Source organism: Oncorhynchus gorbuscha, linkage group LG08, assembly GCF_021184085.1.
Source record: "Oncorhynchus gorbuscha isolate QuinsamMale2020 ecotype Even-year linkage group LG08, OgorEven_v1.0, whole genome shotgun sequence".
Lineage (NCBI taxonomy): Eukaryota > Metazoa > Chordata > Actinopteri > Salmoniformes > Salmonidae > Oncorhynchus > Oncorhynchus gorbuscha.
Genome location: NC_060180.1, coordinates 41750099 through 41774361, shown reverse-complemented (window position 1 = coordinate 41774361; position 24263 = coordinate 41750099). Strand labels below are relative to the sequence as shown.

General features: G+C 40.1%; 2 protein-coding genes and 1 long non-coding RNA gene across 3 annotated transcripts; 1 reads left to right on the top strand and 2 right to left on the bottom strand.

Annotated features, from left to right (window-relative positions):
• Window positions 1-5104: 5104 nt before the first annotated feature.
• On the bottom strand, window positions 5105-6899 carry LOC124040869 (solute carrier family 17 member 9-like; the record flags this gene model as incomplete). The annotated part of the gene is given in 2 exon segments (XM_046357976.1): window positions 5105-5302; window positions 6162-6899. Coding segments are annotated over 2 exon segments (329 nt in total), but the record flags the coding sequence as incomplete, so codon positions are not given.
• A 2837-nt stretch (window positions 6900-9736) lies between these two features.
• Window positions 9737-12236, bottom strand: LOC124041677 (glucose-induced degradation protein 8-B homolog). The gene is made up of 5 exons (XM_046359546.1): window positions 12126-12236; window positions 11453-11581; window positions 11153-11349; window positions 10804-11001; window positions 9737-10646 (listed from the first exon to the last, which is right to left on the bottom strand). Exons 2-5 carry the CDS (start codon window positions 11571-11573, stop codon window positions 10473-10475), a joined length of 690 nt encoding a protein of 229 aa, XP_046215502.1. The 5' UTR covers window positions 11574-11581; window positions 12126-12236; the 3' UTR covers window positions 9737-10472.
• An 855-nt stretch (window positions 12237-13091) lies between these two features.
• Window positions 13092-21263, top strand: LOC124041678. The gene is made up of 3 exons (XR_006839976.1): window positions 13092-13890; window positions 14495-14554; window positions 20567-21263. It is a non-coding gene; the product is annotated as an uncharacterized LOC124041678 (long non-coding RNA).
• Window positions 21264-24263: the final 3000 nt, after the last annotated feature.

Here is a 24263-nt window from a genome sequence, read left to right as displayed (position 1 = left end):
CAGTGTGTTATGTCTGTAACAGTGTGTTATGTCTGTAACAGTGTGTTATGTCTGTAACAGTGTGTTGTCTGTAACAGTGTGTTATGTCTGTAACAGTGTGTTATGTCTGTAACAGTGTGTTATGTCTGTAACAGTGTGTTATTTCTGTAACAGTGTGTTATGTCTGTAATAGTGTGTTATGTCTGTAACAGTGTGTTATGTCTGTAACAGTGTGTTATTTCTGTAACAGTGTGTTATGTCTGTAATAGTGTGTTATGTCTGTAACAGTGTGTTATGTCTGTAACAGTGTGTTATGTCTGTAACAGTGTATTATGTCTGTAACAGTGTATTATGTCTGTAACAGTGTGTTATGTCTGTAACAGTGTGTTATGTCTGTAACAGTGTGTTATGTCTGTAACAGTGTGTTGTCTGTAACAGTGTGTTATGTCTGTAACAGTGTGTTATGTCTGTAACAGTGTGTTATGTCTGTAACAGTGTGTTATGTCTGTAACAGTGTGTTATGTCTGTAACAGTGTGTTATGTCTGTAACAGTGTGTTATGTCTGTAACAGTGTGTTATGTCTGTAACAGTGTGTTATGTCTGTAACAGTGTGTTATCTGTAACAGTGTGTTATGTCTGTAACAGTGTGTTATGTCTGTAACAGTGTGTTATGTCTGTAACAGTGTGTTATGTCTGTAACAGTGTGTTATGTCTGTAACAGTGTGTTATGTCTGTAACAGTGTATTATGTCTATAACAGTGTATTATGTCTATAACAGTGTATTATGTCTGTAACAGTGTGTTATGTCTGTAACAGTGTGTTATGTCTGTAACAGTGTGTTATGTCTGTAACAGTGTGTTATGTCTGTAACAGTGTATTATGTCTATAACAGTGTATTATGTCTATAACAGTGTATTATGTCTGTAACAGTGTGTTATGTCTGTAACAGTGTATTATGTCTGTAACAGTGTGTTATGTCTGTAACAGTGTATTATGTCTGTAACAGTGTATTATGTCTGTAACAGTGTGTTATGTCTGTAACAGTGTGTTATGTCTGTAACAGTGTGTTATGTCTGTAACAGTGTGTTATGTCTGTAACAGTGTGTTATGTCTGTAACAGTGTGTTATGTCTGTAACAGTGTGTTATGTCTGTAACAGTGTGTTATGTCTGTAACAGTGTGTTATGTCTGTAACAGTGTGTTATGTCTGTAACAGTGTGTTATGTCTGTAACAGTGTGTTATGTCTGTAACAGTGTGTTATGTCTGTAACAGTGTATTATGTCTGTAACAGTGTGTTATGTCTGTAACAGTGTGTTATGTCTGTAACAGTGTGTTATGTCTGTAACAGTGTGTTATGTCTGTAACAGTGTATTATGTCTGTAACAGTGTGTTATGTCTGTAACAGTGTGTTATGTCTGTAACAGTGTGTTATGTCTGTAACAGTGTGTTATGTCTGTAACAGTGTATTATGTCTGTAACAGTGTGTTGTTTGTAACAGTGTGTTATGTCTGTAACAGTGTGTTATGTCTGTAACAGTGTGTTATGTCTGTAAAAGTGTATTATTTCTGTAACAGTGTGTTATTTCTGTAACAGTGTGTTATGTCTGTAACAGTGTGTTATGTCTGTAACAGTGTGTTGTCTGTAACAGTGTGTTATGTCTGTAACAGTGTGTTATGTCTGTAACAGTGTGTTATGTCTGTAACAGTGTGTTATGTCTGTAACAGTGTATTATGTCTGTAACAGTGTGTTGTTTGTAACAGTGTATTATGTCTGTAACCGTGTGTTATGTCTGTAACAGTGTATTATGTCTGTAACCGTGTGTTATGTCTGTAACAGTGTGTTATGTCTGTAACAGTGTGTTATGTCTGTAACAGTGTGTAATGTCTGTAACAGTGTGTTATGTCTGTAACAGTGTGTTATGTCTGTAACAGTGTGTTATGTCTGTAACAGTGTATTATGTCTGTAACAGTGTGTTATGTCTGTAACAGTGTGTTATGTCTGTAACAGTGTGTTATGTCTGTAACAGTGTGTTATGTCTGTAACAGTGTGTTGTCTGTAACAGTGTGTTATGTCTGTAACAGTGTGTTATGTCTGTAACAGTGTGTTATGTCTGTAACAGTGTATTATGTCTGTAACAGTGTGTTGTTTGTAACAGTGTGTTATGTCTGTAACAGTGTGTTATGTCTGTAACAGTGTGTTATGTCTGTAAAAGTGTATTATTTCTGTAACAGTGTGTTGTCTGTAACAGTGTGTTATGTCTGTAACAGTGTGTTATGTCTGTAACAGTGTGTTATGTCTGTAACAGTGTGTTATGTCTGTAACAGTGTATTATGTCTGTAACAGTGTGTTATTTCTGTAACAGTGTGTTATGTCTGTAATAGTGTGTTATGTCTGTAACAGTGTGTTATGTCTGTAATAGTGTGTTATGTCTATAACAGTGTGTTATGTCTGTAACAGTGTATTATCTGTAACAGTGTATTATGTCTATAACAGTGTATTATGTCTATAACAGTGTGTTATGTCTGTAACAGTGTGTTATGTCTGTAACAGTGTGTTATGTCTGTAACAGTGTGTTATGTCTGTAACAGTGTATTATGTCTATAACAGTGTATTATGTCTATAACAGTGTATTATGTCTGTAACAGTGTGTTATGTCTGTAACAGTGTGTTATGTCTGTAACAGTGTGTTATGTCTGTAACAGTGTATTATGTCTGTAACAGTGTATTATGTCTGTAACAGTGTGTTATGTCTGTAACAGTGTATTATGTCTGTAACCGTGTGTTATGTCTGTAACAGTGTATTATGTCTGTAACAGTGTATTATGTCTGTAACAGTGTGTTATGTCTGTAACAGTGTGTTATGTCTGTAACAGTGTGTTATGTCTGTAACAGTGTGTTATGTCTGTAACAGTGTGTAATGTCTGTAACAGTGTGTTATGTCTGTAACAGTGTGTTATGTCTGTAACAGTGTGTTATGTCTGTAACAGTGTATTATGGCTGTAACAGTGTGTTATTTCTGTAACAGTGTGTTATGTCTGTAATAGTGTGTTATGTCTGTAACAGTGTGTTATGTCTGTAATAGTGTGTTATGTCTGTAACAGTGTGTTATGTCTGTAACAGTGTGTTATGTCTGTAACAGTGTGTTATGTCTCTAACCGTGTGTTATGTCTGTAACAGTGTATTATGTCTATAACAGTGTATTATGTCTATAACAGTGTATTATGTCTGTAACAGTGTATTATGTCTGTAACAGTGTGTTATGTCTGTAACAGTGTGTTATGTCTGTAACAGTGTATTATGTCTGTAACAGTGTGTTATGTCTGTAACAGTGTGTTATGTCTGTAACAGTGTATTATGTCTGTAACCGTGTGTTATGTCTGTAACAGTGTATTATGTCTGTAACAGTGTATTATGTCTGTAACCGTGTGTTATTTCTGTAACAGTGTGTTATGTCTGTAATAGTGTGTTATGTCTGTAACAGTGTGTTATGTCTGTAATAGTGTGTTATGTCTGTAACAGTGTGTTATGTCTGTAACAGTGTGTTATGTCTGTAACAGTGTGTTATGTCTCTAACCGTGTGTTATGTCTGTAACAGTGTATTATGTCTATAACAGTGTATTATGTCTATAACAGTGTATTATGTCTGTAACAGCGTGTTATGTCTGTAACAGTGTGTTATGTCTGTAACAGTGTGTTATGTCTGTAACAGTGTATTATGTCTGTAACCGTGTGTTATGTCTGTAACAGTGTATTATGTCTGTAACAGTGTATTATGTCTGTAACCGTGTGTTATGTCTGTAACAGTGTGTTATGTCTGTAACAGTGTGTTATGTCTGTAACAGTGTGTTACGTGAAAATGTGACCGTATTATAAATTGTATTTTAATGTTGAAGGACTCTTGGAAGATTAGAATCTCTTTTAGTCCTCATTTGGACTCATCAAATCAAAGAGTAACCATGGGGTTCTTGGTCACCTCCCTGACCAAGTCCCTTCTCACCAAATTGCTCAGTTTTGCCGGGCGGACAGCTCTAGGAAGGTTCTCGGTGGTTCCAAACTTCTTCCATATCACAATAATGGAGTCCATCATGTTCTTGGGGACCTTCAATGCTGCATAAATGTGTTGGTACCCTTCCCCAGATCTGTGCCTCGACACAATCCTGTCTCGGAGCTCCATGGACAATTCCTTCGACCTCATGGCTTGGTTTCTGCTCTGACATGCACTGTCAACTGTGGGACCTTATATAGACAGGTGTGTGCCTTTCCAAATCATGTCCAATCAATAGAATTTACCACAGGTGGATTCCAATAAAATATGATCAATGGAAACAGGATCCACCTGAACTCAATTTCAAGTCTCATAAGCAAAGCAAGTACTTATGTAAATAAGGTATTTCCGATTTTTATTTTTTATAAATTAGCAAAAATGTCTAAAAATCTGTTTTCGCTTTGTCATTTAGGGGGGATTGTGTGTAGATTTATGAGGAATTGTAAATGAGAACTTGTTCTCAACTGGCCTACCTGGTTAAATAAAAGGTGAAATAAAATAACATTTGTTTTATTCAATTTTAGAATAAGGCTGTAACAAAAAACATGTTGAAAAAGCAAATAAGTGCTAAATAAGGGGCTGTTTGAAAGGGGGCCATATAAACACTGCCTTATAATTTAAGGTAAATTACTCCATCTTCTGTCTGAAATGGGTATTGGCTCCTAAAACTACACTCCCTTTATACTCTGTAGCATGTACAGTAGTATCTCTGCACCATGACATTCTATCACCATCCCCTCAGGAGTTATTTTGCTTTTTGGGCAAATGGGTGTTTTGAAGTGAATATGAGTTATATAAAATGTATTGTTTTATAGTCAATTGTACCAATGGAGCAGCTGTATGATGTAAAACAAATGTGTAAAACAGACAAAGTCTTGGGCTATTTCTCAAATCGCAGGTCTCATATCATCCGATTGTCCATCTGTGTTTAAAGGTGAATAAATGTAATGCAATGTACACTGTTTATTGTAGCTATTGTATGTAGTGAGCGCAGCTGCAGGTTGTGCAAACAGGCAATTTATGTGCAAATTTATGAGCAAACAGACAATAACTCTATAATCATCTCCTCTCGTTGCCCACCTGTCGCTGACGTAGCCTCCAAGGAACTGTGTGAAGCAGTAGCCCCAGAAGAAGCTGCCCAGCACCATGCCCTGTTCCCTCTTGGTCCAGTTAAACTTCTCAGCCATGTTGACGGCACAGATGGGCATGGCCACGCGGGCACAGTACAGCAGACAGGTCCCCAGCAGTAGCACCACTGTCCATACCCGCGCCAGGGGTCTGCAGAGCGGGTGCAGGGAATGATTGTTCAGCAAAGACAATGGTGTGTTTGAGAGAGTAGGTAGGTGTGAGAGTGGGTATTCTCAGTAAAACCAAGTGGGTACATTTATTTAGCTTTTCTACATTTTAAAAACAGCAAATGGGGCTCATGAGACATGTAGAACGTTAAACTTAACCAACTAGGCGTATTCACTTTACTTCCAATGTATAAATTGTATCTATGCTAAATTGTACTAACTAGTTAGGTTAAGCCTACATCTCGTGATATTAGTTTTGGCTGAATCCTTAGTTGACAAGACAAAGATAAGGCTATGATGGATGCTAAGAAAATTATATAAAATGCCTGACTATCAGACTTCCTAGTAACTTTGAAAGTCCCAAAAGGTGTGTGTGTGCAGCTTAGTAACATAACCTGGAGACCACCAGCTGACTGACAGGTATCTGATTAAAAGTCAAGTATTTGGGGGGGGGGTGCCCCTCACAGCAGTGTTAGCTACATTTCATATGGTTACAGTATGGCTTCATTGTAGGTCTACACTTTGTGTCAACTTTTAGGGAAGACTCAAAAGTATCAAACACAAAGCTACATTTGTATGAGTCGTTCTTTTTGTTTGCTTACATCAAGGGAGAGAAAATGTTCTGAAAATTAAATTTGCCAATGCCAATTACTTTCAGTAACCCACCAAGAGCTCAAATCATTTCTAACTTGTAGGGCATTTGCAAAATAAGGAACTAGCTAAGATATCTCTCATATAGTGTTATGTTATTACAAACCTAAGAAAACGTCCGTAATTTCAACGTGGTAGTTTTAGTCTATGGGGGAAATGATGGAAACTAAAATCTTGCTTCGTTAACTCACCTGGGCCAGTTCGTGTTATGTTCACTCCAATTCTTCTGATGACCTCCGGCGTCACCGAAATCTGGCGGGGTTTCTTTGAGGCAGACCAAATCTGGACCAGAGATCTTTCCATGTTTTTGCAGAATTGCCATTCAACAAGAGATGCTGATGTTTGAGATGTGCTTTTTCCTGCGCGTCGCAGTTCAGTGGGCTATGGAATGAGTGAGGAAAGCCGACAAAAAGAAACGCTTTGATCGATGTTCGCGCCCACGTATCATTTCCTTTCGTTTAACGAGGATCCGTTATTGTATTGCAGTGTGATGTGAAGAGCACGGGAGAATAAGGACAGATAGCCACAGAGAGGATGGTTTTTATTTCCGTGGCTCTTGCCTGGAACTAGAGGAGCAATGATAATCCACGTGTCCGTTTTCTTTTCCAGACACGCAGTTCTTCCTGCTAACGGTTTGTTACACCAGGAAGTAAGTTAAATAAGTTACTCAGTCCCTATGAAAACCAGTTTGAATGCACTCTTTTCCACCCGGGGTATCGCTGCCTAGTACATCCATCCAACATAGGCGTTCGCGCTCCATAATGACTGTGCAATATTCTTTAAACTCTATGCTACATAACCTGGATGATAACTATGGAAGCCCGTTCACGCCACCCTCCCCCCCAAAAAATCTGACTGCGAGATAGTAAATCATAATTAGTAACTAGTAAGTCTACTATCTCATAGTAAGTCAAAATAATGATATAGGAAGTCATAATTAGGGTGGGTCTAATCCTGAATCCTATTGGGTAAAACCGCATTCCAGCCAGTGTCTATTCCACAAATGACCACCGGTTAAAGCTGAGGTTAAAATGCCTATTTACTCTGTTCCATCAACCCAGCCAGGCAATTTATAAACTTGATCTCCACTATAAAAAGCATCTAGACATTATCTCACATTTCTTTTAGAATTACATTTGGTTTCAACAGCAGATATTTGTATAAACCTTGCTCTCTGTCTGACATTTGCAACATTGTCTCAATATTGAAATTCGATCTCCAGCTGTCCCATAGTAATGTTGAACAAGTCGGGATGAGACAGACAGGCAGCTTTTCTCAGCCAGTCGAAATCATGAATCAGCATCATTTTTATGGATATATATATATAAAGAACCATCAATAAAAAAGCAGCTGAAATTAAACAAAGTGCAGCTCATTTGCTTTATTTCCAGCTTCAGTTTTAAGTGATTGTGTTAGCTGTGTTTTTGGCTAGCTCCACATTGTCCTGACAAGAGAGCACATGTTCTATGCCCAGTGAAATCACATCATTAGCTCATTGTTATGGATGTATCCAAATTCATGTCACTCGAAAACAGCTTAAACAAACAAATGCAGCCACTTTGCTGTTTGTCTTATGTGACTAAGTTAGCTGTAGTTGGCTAGCTAGCATGCAGGAACATTTCGAACAAACGACTGGATCGTGTCCATAAATGTAGAACAAAAAGATTGAACGACTGGGTCCTGTCTCTGGCAACCAAACCGATAATACAAACAACCAGCCGGCTTGGGTAGCAACCCTAGATTTGTGTCGAGACTATATCTTGTGGATGGATGAAATTGTATGTATAAATTAATAAAATTAAAGTATAAGAAAATATATAAATCATTACGGTTTGCTGGCACTCGACTAACAACACCTGTGCCAATATATCCTCCAAACACCGGCTTCTCTGGCATTATCAATTAACTCATAATAATGAGATAGTAAGTCATTATTACGAGATAGTATGTTTGGATCATGGACATTGAATAGATCTGCAGGTTGAGGGGCAATCTGGGATTCAAAGAATAAAGCACCGTCCCCACCACTTTATTTGGTAAACAGCTGAGGAATGGGGCAGGAGAAATGTAACCACTCAATTCCATAGACACAGTGTTTGTTTACAAACAATGGAGTAAAACAAGCTTATATTTTGGGTTGGTGGAGTAAAATCAAGAATCAATGGCTATATATATATATTTTTTAAGTTAAAAAATAATGAATGTACCATTCCCAGATTGCCCCTTTAATGAATTGAATTGAGTTAATGAATTACCATAAAAAGTCTCAAATAACTACCTGTCTCTTTTAATAGCAGAGCAACAACACACAAGAAAATAAACACGGGGTCTAAATGAATCATTTACAAGGTTAACAAATTACCATGAATTGTTTACAAGGTTTAATGTTTGATTTGTTACATTAAATAATTCAGTAATGATTAAAAAAAATGTCAATCATCCGTTGTATTGCCAGTAAGAGAACATGCCATTGGCAGCTAACAGCTGAGAAATCCTAGCAAGTACAAAAACAGTCAACAATTTCAGGAGGACAGACCTTTCGCCCTCTAGTCGTAGAACTCCCACTCTTATGTTTACATAGAGGCATACTAAGACAAGAGAAACACCACAGTGTGTAAATAATAACACAGTGCAATGTAGAAATGGATTCAAATGCTGGAATGCTGGAATTAAACAATGAACTGCAAATGAGCAAAAGCGGTGTTCAGTGATTTAAGGAAATAAATGCCTGAGCTATTAACTGAAAGTGTTAGAGAAATTAATTACATCTGATAAACCAGATGTCATCATACAGGCACTAACTCACATCAACAAAACTCTCCAATCCATTAATATGGGACGATACCACCACAAACTCTCTCTCGCATACACACACACAATGTGTGATTGGCTATAGGATATACATAAGGCTATCCTTGAAAGTTCATGCAGGCAAAGTGCACATTGGATTCATGTGATACAGATCACCTAAATGTATTTGGCTCCCAAGTGGCACAGTGGTCTAAGGCACTGCATCTCAGTGCAAGAGGTGTCACTACAGTCCCTGGTTTGAATCCAGGCTGTATCACAAACCAGCACATCCAGCTGTGATTGGGAGTCCCATGGCTGGGGTAGGCTGTCATTGCAAATAAGAATTTCTCCTTAACTGTCTTGCATAGTTAAATAAAAAGATAATGACTTATAATTATGAGAAGTCATCATGAGATTGTGACTAACTATTTCATAACAAAGTCAGATATTTTTTGGGGAGGGGGGTTGGCGGGAACAAGCTTCCATAAATACCTGATTGGATTGCACAGCAAAACTTAGCAGGGTCCATATGAGAAGAACCACACATCCCAGCCCAATATAGCCAGCTACTACAGAATGTTAGTCTATAATGGCCATATCATCCTAAATGTTGTAGGTCTACCACTTACGGGATGGATGCTCTACCCTGCCCTTGGCAAAAGCATGTCTGATGATCCTCTGTTGCGATGTAGTTGGTGTTGTCATCCTTCATAGGACAGCCAGGGACGCTGCAGAACATCTTCAATGAGTTGGCTCCTCTGCCTAAGGTACCAAGCATAGGTACCAATATATAACCTGCAATCAGATGGGGGAAAAGTGAGATTCCTGCACATTGGTGTCTAAAACATTTCTTACTTGTTCCATCCTGTGAGAAAGTAAGCTATCGGTAACTAGCACACAGATGACAATAACACACACAATATCATCATTACATATTTTTTGTTGCAAATATAATGAACAACAACCTAGGCATATCAAGTGTTCCAAAAGAGTATTTTATTCCATACATGTAAATAATCCGGTTGCAAAACAGCCACCGTGAACTGAGTGGATGTCTCTGTATGTATTCACATTATTGTCTTGTTTGTTCAAGATAACACAGGATGAAAACTAAAGTTGCAATAAAACTCTGACAAAGATACAGGGCATTGGCAGCTTAGAAGCATTCACCATCAGTACCCAGAAGCTTTGGCCCCTATCCTATAGCATTCAACTCAAATGTGCATGTTTTTGTTCAGAAAAATAAAACAATGTTGACAGTGGACCACAGCAATGGGAACCAATCGTTCTACCCAAACACCACACCTTCATTCCTCTTCTAGGTTGACACATTATAGTCCCGAGAGCCTAATTTAGGCTTTAAACACATCCTCCATATGCAAAGATTGCTAACTTTCCCTGCCAGTAGACAGAAAAAAATAGTGAAACTGTGAAATATGTAACCATCTATCGGAGACATGAAACAAAAGTCTAATTTTACTTCATTAAAATACAAGGGTTTATATTTCAGATGTTGAAGTTTCAGTCAGAAAGTCACTTTAAAAATACAAACCATCAAGTTTGCACAGTCCATGTTATCAAAGTCTCCCAAAAAGCAACCCACACAAAAAAAGAAAAGTAGTATGAGTCAGTCTGTGTCGGAGCATAAATAGATAGGAGGGGAGTAGGTGAGTCCGTTTAGTTTCCCACGGCACACATAGCCTGGTGTGCGGTCACTTTGGGTCCTCGATCGTGCCCTTGCTGAGGTCTGTCATTTTGGGGTACTTGACTTTCTTTTGGTCAAGTTCGTTCTGAGCCCACAGGAGCAGTTTGAGGAGCTTGGCCAGTTTGGGCGTTGACTCTCTGTTCTCGTAGTCCAGCACAGACTGGTTCACTTCACTCCATACCTTCAGGAAGCACACAGTGGACAAGAAGAACATGAAATCAGCAATAATGTAGTCAAAAGTTCAAATACTGAAGAAATCAAATTAAATAGTAGAAACGTACAATTACAAAGCAATAAGTTATCTATTTCTAGATTATGATGCGACATTAAAGCCTCACCTTCTGCCTCTGCATCGTGTTGAGGAGGTCTCCGAAGGGCGACTCCTCAGGGTTGTCGAAGGCCAGCAGGGCCAGGGTTCTCTCCATCTCTGTCAGACACTCTCTGCTCTCCTCCCCCTGCTCGGCCAGCTGGGACTGAGCAAACTCTAGTGCTGCCTCAGTCTCCCTCAGACGGATCAGCTCAATCAGGTGCTGCTGCTGCAGAGGGGCAGATCAGTATGAGGGGACGGTCAGAGGGGGGGGGTGGACAAAAGAAAAGGATAGTGAGAGGAACAGATTGCAGGGAATAAAGGGAACACTGCACATAAGAGTGCCAGAAGAATAAAGGGAGAGGCCATCTGCTTTTTACCTGTAGGTGAAAGTACAGGTAGCGGTTTGTGTCGAGCAGTTCTGGGTGCAAGCTGTTGATGAGTGCAATGGCCTCCTGTATCTGTCCCTTCAGGATCATCTCCCGGATCTTTATCCTCTCATCCAGAGAATCCAGGTCCACACTGGGCTCAATTCCAGACTCCATACGGAACTTCTCAGCTGCCTCCTTAAACCCCTCTGTTGATATCAAATACATACAATTATCTGTTTAGAGAACCTTTTTGTGCACCTGGTATTTCTTGGTATGCCTATGTTTGTGTGTGTGCATGGTTTACTGTACCGGTCACCAGGTAGTTCATGATGAGCCTGTTCATGTCAGCTCTCTGAATGTGGACATTGTTGAGCTTTTCCATCCACTCCTCTCTCGTTATCTCCTCCGGCTTTTCAGCATAACTCATCATGAATTGTTCTGCAAAAACATGTTTCTTTCTGATGATCATTGCCATTTCACTAATAAAACTAAGGCTTAATGTTTAACGATGCAGTTAGTGGGTGTACTGCTGTACAGTAATGGTACAGTGAGTTATTTAGGTTATTTTATTTATTTAACTAGGCAAGTCCGTTAAGAACAAATTATTATTTACAATGACGGCCGGTTAAATGTATCATAGCACATAGAAGCCAGGTTAAAATAGAATAACTGCAATGCTGTAAAATTGTTGTATGAGATTGCCATGTACGTCATTTTAACGTCAGTAACGTATTCGTAAATAAAGTTGGGGAACTGAGTGACTGTCCTTTTGGTATAAGCCGGAAACGTAATACTGCGGCCTTCGACGAAAACCACAACATTGAAGCCTGGCCGCTATCAAGCAGAACAACTCCATCTATTTGGCCTCAATGAATTTCTATCAGACATAAATAAGCACAGGGTCAGTTTAGGAACGCGAATATCTATTTGTAGGAGTCAACTATGTTTTGGTAAAGAAAATATATTGTTTTAAATACTGTACCTGATATTTTCCTCCTACTCTTCAGCGACAGCAATCAAGATCACACGGGAAAACTCGCGAGACTTCGTCATAAAGCCCATGAACGTGGGATTTCATTGATTTCCCAAATTATTGGTACGGACTGCGTAGGTCATGTGATAAGAATCCTGCGTGTGGTTTTTTTCCCCGTGTGTGTGTACGGAAGCAGGCGCAATGGGTGAGTATAAAATCACGTTAGAATGTATTATATGAGAATGCTATAGTGGGTTAGCGATATGTCAGTTTACCAAAGCTCTCTTTCAGTGTCCATATAGGATAAATTATTTTGTTGTAGGGTGTTCGTTTGGCTGCTGTCCTCTCTTCTTGACAGCTTATTTCCCTCCACACCTATGTGATGTTGTGAGCACGCCAGATAATAATTATGCAGCCCTCACATTCCCAGACCAATAGTTGTTCCATGTAACTACAGATGTTTCCGTTACAGGTTAGCTTATACAAAATGCTCACGAATTTATTTTCCAATCGTTTCGATCTGAACAGAACCACTTACTGTTTCCGACAAGCAAAATAAAGTTTTGAACCGGTTCAACCCCACCAAAAACGCAGTTTATATCATTCCTTTTTTAACCTGTGAAATCAACATCGTGTTTACATTTAGCTCATTAAATTATTCCACCAATGTGTGGCACAGCTTGCTATAGACCGGGTAAGCAAACAGTTTACATGCTTGATGTACAGACAAGTGTGTGGCGCAAGGTGCGACTGAAATGTTGCTGGTGTCAAATAAAATGAGATTGGTCACATACCCGTGTTTAGCAGATGTTATTGCGGATGTAGCAAGATGCTTGTGTTTCTAGCTCCAACAGTGCATTAATATCTGACAAGTAATATCTAACAATGTCACAACAATACACACAAATCTAAGTAAAGGAATGGAATTAAAAATATATAAAAATATGGATGCTGAATGTCAGAGCAGCATAGACTAAGATACAATAGAATACAGTATATACTGTAGCGACCCGCACAGACAGCTGTGTGTTAGGCAAGTAGGTGGTTGTGTTGTACTTACCAGTACCCAGTGTTCGCGGGGTCCGACATGCCAATCAATCTGCTATCTACCAATCACGGGAATGTTCTGATGCCGGGCATCCTGGCGGTTGGCGGAGTAGCGTGGAGGGGGGTTGGGCAGGGGGATGGAGCATTGGAAGTTAAGACCAGGTTTAGCCTTTGTTCTCTCTCTTACGTCTGGGCTTCACAAGAGAAGGTCACGGTTGGCTTGTGGGTTATCTTTCATTTATTTGGCGTGGGCTACGGCCAAACAGTAGCCTGTGTAAAGTTGATTTAATAAACCATCAATTCATTAACTCAATCCTCTGTCTGGACAATTGTTCCTTTATGATCTAGTCAGGTCATTAAAATACATACGAGATAAGTAATGCAGTAAACCTTATTAGTGACTAGTGTTCCATTTATTAAAATGGCCAGGGATTTCAAGTCTTGTGTGTTGGCAGCAGCCTCTCTGTTAGATGGCTGTTTAACAGTGATGTCCTTGAGTTTCAGTCTCTCGATCCCAGCTTTGATGCACCTGAACTGACCTCGTCTTCTGGATGATAGTGGGGTGAACAGGCAGTGGCGCCGGTGGTTGTTGTCCTTGATGATCTTTTTGGCCTTCCTGTGACATCGGATGCTTTAGGTGTCCTGGAGGGCAGGTAGTTTGCCCCCGATGATGCGTTGGACAAACCGAACCACACTCTGGAGAGCCCAGCGGTTGCGGGCGGTGCAGGTGCCTTACCATGTCTGTGGAACTTGTTTAGTTTATGTCTCAGTTGTTGAATCTTGTTATGTTCATACACATTTTTACACATGTTAAGTTTGCTGAAGATAAACGCAGTTGACAGTGAGAGGACATTTATTTTTTTGCTGAGTTTAGTTGATTTGATTAAAACACATAGGGTGTGTCAATATATGGAAAAAAACACGTTTGGCTGAAAGAACAAACGATTCTTGGTCGACAAAGATTTTTATTTTTTTGTCAGACAGCCCTAGTTGTGCTCCTGCCAAATTAAAAATGGACTAAATACAATTGTATAACCCATCTATATACCCCATAATGACAAAATGAAACAGTCTTTATATATTTTAGCAAACTTATTGACAATGAAATACAAAAATACTATCTCATTTACATATTCACACCCATGAGTCAATACATGTTAGAATCACAGTTGGCAGTGATTTACAAGCTGTGAGTCGTTCAGGGTAAGTCTTAGTGCTTTACACACCTAGATTGTACAACATTTGCACATTTATTCTTTTAAAATTCTTCGAGCTCTTGTCAAGTTGGTTGTTGATCATTGCTAGACAGTAATTTTCATGTCTTCCCATAGATTTTCAGCCTGTTGTCAAAACAGTAACTCTGCCACTCAGGAACATTCACTATCTTCTTGGTAAGCAACTGCCGTGTATATTGAACCTTGTCGGATTTTTGACTATGCTTAGCTCTAATTTATTTTTACCCTAAAAAAAACTTCCTTGTTCTTGCCGATGACAGGCATATCCATAACATGATTCAGCCACCACCAATGCCTGAAAATATGAAGAGTTACTTACGGTAGTGCTGTGTTTGCCCCAAATGTAACACTTTGTACTCCGGACAAAAAGTACATTTCTTCGCAGTTTTACTTTAGTGCCTTATCGCAAACAGGAAGCATTTTTTGTAATATTTGTATTCTGTACAAGTGTCCTTTTCACTGTCATTTAGGTTAGTATTGTGGAATAACTGCAATGTTGTTGATCCATCCTCAGTTCTCTCACAGCCATTAAACTCTAACTGTTCTAAAGTCACCATTGGCCTCATTGTAAAATCCCTGAATGGTTTCCTTCCTCTCCAGCAACTGAGTTAGGAAGGAAGCCTGTATCTTTGTAGTGACTGGGTGTATTGATACACCATCCAAAGTGTAATTAATAACTTGACCATCCTCAAAGGGATATTCAATGTCTGCTTTTTCTTTTCTTACCCATCTACCAATAGGTGTCCTTTGTGAGGCAGTGGGAAACCTCCTGGTCTTTGGTTGAATCTGTGTTTGAAATTCACTGTATGACTGAGGGACCTTACAGATAATTGTATGTGTGGGGGTACAGAGATTATTTCTCATCCATCAGCAGACAGAGCTCTGACTGAAGCTACTTTTCTCTTGTACTTTCTCAGGTGTATCTGGTAAAATGAAATATTGACTTCAGGCAAAACATTAGGAAATGTAGCTGAGTGCATTCTTTCTATGATAAACATTAGAAGTATGATGGCCATGGATTGTTTTTGCAAAACATACCTAGATTATTTTACTTTAAGCTCATTTACTTATAGCTGCGAGCCAAACAGCATTGGACTGTTGTCATTGGATGACATTTTCTGCCAAATGTGTTGCACTAATGTATTTTCTGTGAAGAAAAGCTATAGTTGCACACCCCTGACCCATCCTATTGAAGAAAAAAAATACTTTCAATATACTGTAAAATGCAGTTGAATCCTGGAGTCCTCCAGATTTTCTCTTGACTTGCTTTATATATATATATATCTGACCCTGAAGCGTGTGTCCCTGAGGTAGTGGACGTACTGCTTAGGTTTGGTGTGTTTTCGGGTTATAAATTAAACCTCAAAAGTTTTCCTATTAATAAATTAGCATTAAACGCCACGGGATACTATTCCATTTCCTATGTCCAAGTCCAAATATTTAGGGATCAATATCCCTCGTACCCTGTCTTCCCTCCATGATGAGAACTTTACTCCCCTGATCAACAAACGGTAAAGAAAGATTTTGTTTGGGCGCCAGGCAGGTATTAACCCGGCTGAAAGGAAGAGTAGAATAGAGAGAGTACCACTACCAGACCCACACACATCAGCAGGTATTAACCCTGCTGAAAGGAAGAGTAGAATAGAGAGAGTACCACTACCAGACCCACACACATCAGCAGGTATTAACCCTGCTGAAAGGAAGAGTAGAATAGAGAGAGTACCACTACCAGACCCACACACATCAGCAGGTATTAACCCTGCTGAAAGGAAGAGTAGAATAGAGAGAGTACCACTACCAGACCCACACACATCAGCAGGTATTAACCCTGCTGAAAGGAAGAGTAGAATAGAGAGAGTACCACTACCAGACCCACACACATCAGCAGGTATTAACCCTGCTGAAAGGAAGAGTAGAATAGAGAGAGTACCACTACCAGACCCACACACATCAGCAGGTATTAACCCTGCCGAAAGGAAGAGTAGAATAGAGAGAGTACCACTACCAGACCCACACACATCAGCAGGTATTAACCCTGCCGAAAGGAAGAGTAGAATAGAGAGAGTACCACTACCAGACCCACACACATCAGCAGGTATTAACCCTGCTGAAAGGAAGAGTAGAATAGAGAGAGTACCACTACCAGACCCACACACATCAGCAGAAGAGACTGCCTAGAGTGTAGCCTGTTTACCAGATAGCCAGTGGAGAGAAAAGAGAATACACACCATATAAAACCCACATCACAACACAGGGGTAAACCCAACAATAATACCTCATACAATAATAATAATAATGGCAGAGCAATTTAACAGCAACTTCATACAAGAACGAACCCAGTCATCAACAGAGGATTTGCAATAATCTGTATTATCTTCCAGTGGATAAGTGCAGAGGGTATGAATGTGGGGGGTGTTCATAGACACAACAAAGGCCTTAAAAATGTCCACAATCTTCTCGGCCACATGTCATTAGTACCCCTCACCTCAATACAGTTCACATAACAATACACAACTTGCAAGCAACCTCCCTTTTAACTAAAATGTCCACCCAAATACTTCTGGCAGGGCAATAGTCCATCTCTAATGAACTTCAATGGGAAGTGCATTGGAAAAATAGAGTCTGTTGCAGGGTAAAGCCCTGGAACGATAGAGAGAAAAAGAGATCTTAAGTGTGGTCTTCAGGCATGCCGGTGTACTGTCTGACTGTCCGTTGGTTTGTATGTTAAAGCTTCGCAACAATGTTGCTACTAATCCATGCGATCCATAACGGGCGCGGTCCCAAACGAAAACAACCACGACCTAGAGCGACCACACCGACGATTGAGTTAAATACTTTATAAACAAAACTTCTACAGCACAGAATCAAAATGTCGCGCCACCCAAGAGCCCCTCCCCAAAGAGCTGAACGAGCTCTCTTTATTTTCCTCTTTATTTCCTCCTTCCTTACTGCTCATGCGCTCTTAAAGTGGCAGCGCACGGTGAAACTGAAACTGACTGGTGTCAAACAGAAGCCAAATCCTGTTTCTCTTCCTCTTTATCAGCCTTAGTCACCTCCAATCTCCCTCTTTCAGCTTCGCGCTACACATCCAATCCAATTGTTGTCAATACTCTAAAATATGTACTCAATTCCATCTACATTTTAAAAATTCTGTGATTTCTCTAGTCAAGGTCCTATATGTAATAATCACCTCTTCCTTCCAGGCAAACTGGATTCAGCTTTCAGGCTGTGACAGAGGAATGGCCTCGCTAAGTTTCATGACCTTTATATTGATGGCACATTTGCCAAATTTGAAGACCTTTCTATCAAATTGAATCTACATCATTCAAGTTTGTTTAGGTATTTACAAATCCGCCAGTTTATTTCCACTCAAGGCCCAACCTTTTCAATTATATCACCCGGATCGGGTCTGGATGCTCTTTTGAAAACACCTTTTCGAATAAAGGGATTCATATCCCATATTTTTTTAGATAATCATGTCCCTTGATAACCCGTCACTCCATAAAATCTGATCTGAGTGGGAAAGGGAACGTGGTGGAGGGATCGCTGATGAAGTCTGGAATGGTGCCTTACTCGGGGTAAAAGGAAGCTCCTCTTGTGCCCGGCTCAGCCGTATACAGTTTAAGGTACTTCAACGTATCCATTTCAGCAAGGCCAGATCATCCAAATTCTACCCAAATATTGATGGTACATGTGACAGGTGTAAAGGCCCATTGACAGACCTGACCCACACGTTCTGATCCTGTCCCTGTCTGGCAGGTTATTGGTCCACTATATTTAAAACCCTTTCTGAAGCATTTAACATTACATTACATTTAAGTCATTTAGCAGACGCTCTTATCCAGAGCGACTTACAAATTGGTGCATTCACCTTATGACATCCAGTGGAACAACCACTTTACAATAGTGCATCTAAATATTTTAAGGGGGGTGAGAAGGATTACTTTATCCTATCCTAGGTATTCCTTAAAGAGGTGGGGTTTCAGGTGTCTCCGGAAGGTGGTGATTGACTCCGCTGTCCTGGCGTCGTGAGGGAGTTTGTTCCACCATTGGGGAGCCAGAGCAGCGAACAGTTTTGACTGAGCTGAGCGGGAACTGTACTTCCTCAGTGGTAGGGAGGCGAGCAGGCCAGAGGTGGATGAACGCAGTGCCCTTATTTGGGTGTAGGGCCTGATCAGAGCCTGGAGGTACTGAGGTGCCGTTCCCCTCACAGCTCCGTAGGCAAGCACCATGGTCTTGTAGCGGATGCGAGCTTCAACTGGAAGCCAGTGGAGAGAGCGGAGGAGCGGGGTGACGTGAGAGAACTTGGGAAGGTTGAACACTAGACGGGCTGCGGCGTTCTGGATGAGTTGTAGGGGTTTAATGGCACAGGCAGGGAGCCCAGCCAACAGCGAGTTGCAGTAATCCAGACGGGAGATGACAAGTGCCTGGATTAGGACCTGCGCCGCTTCCTGTGTGAGGCAGGGTCGTACTCTGCGGATGTTGTAGAGCATGAACCTACAGGAACGGGCCACCGCCTTGATGTTAGTTGAGAACGACAGTTTGTTGTCCAGGATCACGCCAAGGTTCTTAGCGCTCTGGGAGGAGGACACAATGGAGTTGTCAGCCGTGATGGCGAGATCATGGAACGGGCAGTCCTTCCCCGGGAGGAAGAGCAGCTCCGTCTTGCCAGTTCAGCTTGAGGTGGTGATCCGTCATCCACACTGATATGTCTGCCAGACATGCAGAGATGCGATTCGCCACCTGGTCATCAGAAGGGGGAAAGGAGAAGATTAATTGTGTGTCGTCTGCATAGCAATGATAGGAGAGACCATGTGAGGTTATGACAGAGCCAAGTGACTTGGTGTATAGCGAGAATAGGAGAGGGCCTAGAACAGAGCCCTGGGGGACACCAGTGGTGAGAGCGCGTGGTGAGGAGACAGATTCTCGCCACGCCACCTGGTAGGAGCGACCTGTCAGATAGGACGCAATCCAAGCATTTGATATGAAGTTGCAGAAATGTGTGGAGTATTAAACAACAACTTTTCTCTTACCAATAGACAGCTGGATGCCATTGCCTTTGCCTGCCTGTTTGCCCGCCGAAGGATTTCATTGGTTTGGAAATCTATCAATCCTCCATTAGCCTCTCTTTGACTCAAAGATCTGATGCTGTTCCTAAAATTAGAAAAAATGAAGTTTACCATTTGAGGGTCAACCAACTCATTTCATTCCACAGGGGACCAGATGATATCCTGTTTGGAACAGCTCCAAACACTTCCTCCAGATTAGTGCTCCTGGCCCCACCCCTTCAGATTACTGCTGTAGGCCTATAGGATCACCTAATCACCTGAAATTGTTAGGCTATTACATTTTTGCTTGTATTGAAGTAACATTGTTGTACACTTTTGTTTTCTGATATGTAACCCAATGACTTTGCCTTTCTTTGTAAATGTGTTTGGAGGCATTCTGGGGGAGGTCAAAGGGGACAATGTCTTTACATTTTCTTTCATTCATTGTGAATAAAAATATTATTAAAAAAATATAGAAATGCATTTGTCTACAATTTTTTGCTACAATTTGCCATACTTTTTAATTATTATTTGAGCAAAAAATGTAGAAATATTGTAAAACATTTTCCTTAAAATATCATGAAAGTATAAACTTTTAATTATTTTTACTATCCCCACTACAAAAAAAATACTTAAATACATGTCATTTTGTCCTTAACATTGAATTGACTGCTTCAGGGGAGTGCCAATATGGCCAATCAGGTGGCTTCAAAGCCTCTCATTGGCCATTACACAGCAACAGCAATCCATATTATATTATATATTGTACATCATTGAGCTAGATTAATTTACCAATCCAAAAATTGTTAGCTGACATGGCTAATTGAGTGATGCAGTGACTAACATAACAAAATAAACTGTTGATGCAAATCCACATATTGAAATTGCACCTTCTACTATTTTAACTCTCTACGCCCCCCATTATTGGACATTGATCCATGGCCCTACAAAGAGCCGTTTCCAGTCCCTCAAGAACATCCATATACTTTTGATTTGTGTTTTGGTTTATTATGAGTTTGCCATCTGTTTCCTGGATTTTCCTCCTTTGAACGTCCTACACAATTTCCAGGCTTTTCATCATAACCACTGTTTTGAAATCCTCTTCCTCCTCTCTCAACAGGAAAACGATGAAGTCTTGATAGCAGAATTTGGTTGAAAGGGACATTCCGATGGTGATATTCCTGGTGTCTGCTTCAAGGTGGTCAAAGTAGCCAATGTCTCACTACTGGCCCTTTACAAGGGCAAGAAAGAAAGACTTCGATCATAGAAAATGTGTACACTCAAAGAAAAAATGGAAGCCATTTCTATTATGAGGATATGAATTCTGAAATGTGTAAAATGTCGTAGACATGTAAATGTTTTATTTCTGTAGGGTTAATAGTTAGCATAAAACATGTGGTAGACAACTATAAAGGAGCTGTATAGCCTCTCGCTCTTTTTTTGTGTTGTTGCAATGCAAAGTATTCTAAATGTTTGTACCTTTAAATCTCCCTGCATAAATTGCAATGCATGATAACTGGTACCCAGTCTTTTTAGCTAATATTCCACTCCACTGCCTAAAGGCCAATCTCAACTTTCTATATGCAGCTGGATTTGAGACTGATTGGTTGTTGGCAATAACATTATTTTCCATGATATGTGGAGCCTCAAATAGAATTATAGGCAAATTGTTGTATTTTGTGGTTGGAATTGCAGTATGTACATGTATATATTTTGTTTCAGTACCAATCAAATGTTTGGACACCTACTCGTTCCACTTTTTTTCCCTTTTTTTGTGCTATTTTCTACATTGTGAAGACATCAATGATGAAATGACACACATGGAATCATGTAGTAACCAAAAAAGTGTTAAACATCTATATGTTTGATTTGAGATTCTTCAAAGTAGCCACCCTTTGCCTTGATGGTTTTGCACACTCTTGGCATTCTCTCAACCAGCTTCATGAGGCAGTCACCTGGAATGCATTTCAATTAACAGGTGTGCCTTTCTTTCCTTAATCCATTTGAGCCAATCAGTTGTGTTGTGACAAGGTAGGGATGGTATACAGAAGATAGCCATATTTGGTATAAGACAACATCCATATTCTGGCAAGAACAGCACAAATAAGCAAAGAGAAACAAAAGTCCATCATTACTTTAAGACGTGAAGGTCAGTCAATCTGGAACACTTAAAGAACTTTGAAAGTTTCTTTAAGCGCAGTTGCAAAAACTGTTCAGAGGAGACTGAGAATCAGGCCTTAATTTGACCAAGAAGGAGGGTGATGGAGTGTTGCATCAGATGTCCTGTCCTCCACAATCACCCAACCTCAACCCAATTGGGATGAGTTGGACCGCAGAGTGAAGGAAAAACAGCCAACAAGTGCTCAGCATATGTGGAAACTCCTTCAAGACGGTTGGAAAATAATTCCAGGTGAAGCTGGTTGAGAGAATGCCAAGAGTGTGCAAAGCTGTCATCAAGGCAAAGGGTGGCTACTTTGAAGAATCAAAAAAAAAATATATATATATATATATATTTGAACTTGTTTAGCACTTGGTTATTACTACATGAGTCCATATGTGGAATGTAGAAAATAGTACCTTAATAAAGAAAAACCCTTGAATGAGTAGGTGTGTCCAAACTTTGGACTGGTACTGTATTAACACATGTATTTTTGGTCCCATGTTTCATGAACTGAAATAAAAGAACACAGAAATGTTACATATGCACAAAAAGCTTTGTCTCATCTCTTGCACAAATGTATTTACATCCCTGTTAGTGAGCATTTCTCCTTTGCCAAGATAATCTATCCACCTGACGTTTGGCATATCAAGAAACTGATTAAACGGCATGATCATTACACAGGTACACCTTGTGCTGGGAACAATAAAAGGCCACTAAAATGTGCAGTTTGTCACACAACACAATGCCACAGATGTCTCAAGTTGAGGGAGCGTGCAATTGTCATGCTGACTGCAGAAATGTCCACCAGAGCTGTTGCAGGATAATGTTATATTATTTTCTCCACCATAAGCAGCCTCCAACGTCGTTTTAGAGAATTTGGCAGTACGTCCAACCGGTCTCACAACTGCAGACCAGAACAGGACCTCCACATCCGCCTTCTTCGCCTGTAGGATCGTCTGAGACCAGCCACCTGGGCAGCTGATGAAACTGAGTTCTTACAACCAAAGAATTTATGCAGAAACTGTCTTAGGGAAGCTCATCTACGTGCTCGTCATCCTCACCAGGGAATTGACCTGACTGCAGTTCAGCATCATAACTGACTTCAATGGGAAAATGCTCACCTTCAATGGCCACTGGAACGTGGTCTGGTTCAGTGTGCTCTTCACTGATCAATCCTGGTTTCAACTGTACCGGGCAGATGGCAGACAGCGAGCATGGTGTCTTGTGGGCGAGCGGTTTGCTGATGTCGACGTTGTGAACAGAGTGCCCCATGGCGGCACTTCACACAGCCATTGAAGAGGAGTGGGACAACATTCCACAGGCCACAATCAACAGCCTGATCAACTCAATGTGATGTGTCGCACTGCATGAGGCAAATGGTGGTCTGGTTTGCTGATCCACACCCCCTTTTTTAAAAGGTATCTGTGACCAACCGATGCATATCTGTATTCTCAGTCATGTGGAACACAGTGTTAGTGCATAATGAATTTATTTTAATTGAATCATTTCCTTATATGAACTTTAACTTCTTCGAGATAGGGGGCGCTCTTTTAATTTTTTTTTTTTAAACGTTCCCGTTTTAAATAAGATATTTTGTCACGAGAAGATCCTCGACTATGCATGTAATTGACAGCTTTGGAAAGAAAAAAACTCTGACATTTCCAAAACTGCAAAGATATTATCTGTGAGTGCCCCAGAACTAATGCTACAGGCGAAACCAAGATGAAGTTTCATACAGGAAATGCCCCAGATTCTGAAGGCGCTGTGTTCCAATGTCTCCTTATATGGTTGTGATTGCGCCAGGAATGAGCCTGCCCTTTGTGTCGTTTCTCCAAGGTGTCTGCAGCATTGTGACGTATTTGTAGGCATATCATTGGAAGATTGACCATAAGAGACTACATTTACCAGGTGTCCGCCCGGTGTCCTGTGTCGAAATTATTGCGTAATCTCTAGGTCCATGTGCGTTCCATTTCTTCAGAAGAGAAAGTCAACTGCCACGAAGGATTTATCGTCGATAGATATGTGAAAAACACCTTGAGGATTGATTCTAAACATCGGTTTGCCATGTTTCTGTTTGAATGCTTTTCTGGTTTTTGTGAAAATGTTGCATTCTGAATATCAGGCATAATCCTATGCTAGGCTATCAATACTGTTACACAAATGCTTGTTTTGCTATGGTTGAGAAGCATATTTTTGAAAATCTGAGATGACAGTGTTGTTAACAAAAGGCTAAGCTTGAGAGCAAATAGATGTATTTCATTTCATTTGCGATTTTCATGAATAGTTATTATGCATTATGCTAATGAGCTTGCGGATAGATTTACACAATCCTGGATACAGGTTTTTTTCGTAGCTAAATGTGACACAGAAAACGGAGCGATTTGTCCTAAACAAATAATCTTTCAGGAAAAACTGAACATTTGCTATCTAACTGAGAGTCTCCTCATTGAAAACATCCGAAGTTCTTCAAAGGTAAATTATTTTATTTGAATGCTTTTCTGGTTTTTGTGAAAATGTTGCCTGCTGAATGCTAACGCTAAATGCTATGCTAAATGCCACGCTAGCTATCAATACTGTTACACAAATGCTTGTTTTGCTATGGTTGAGAAGCATATTTTGAAAATCTGAGATGACAGTGTTGTTAACAAAAGGCTAA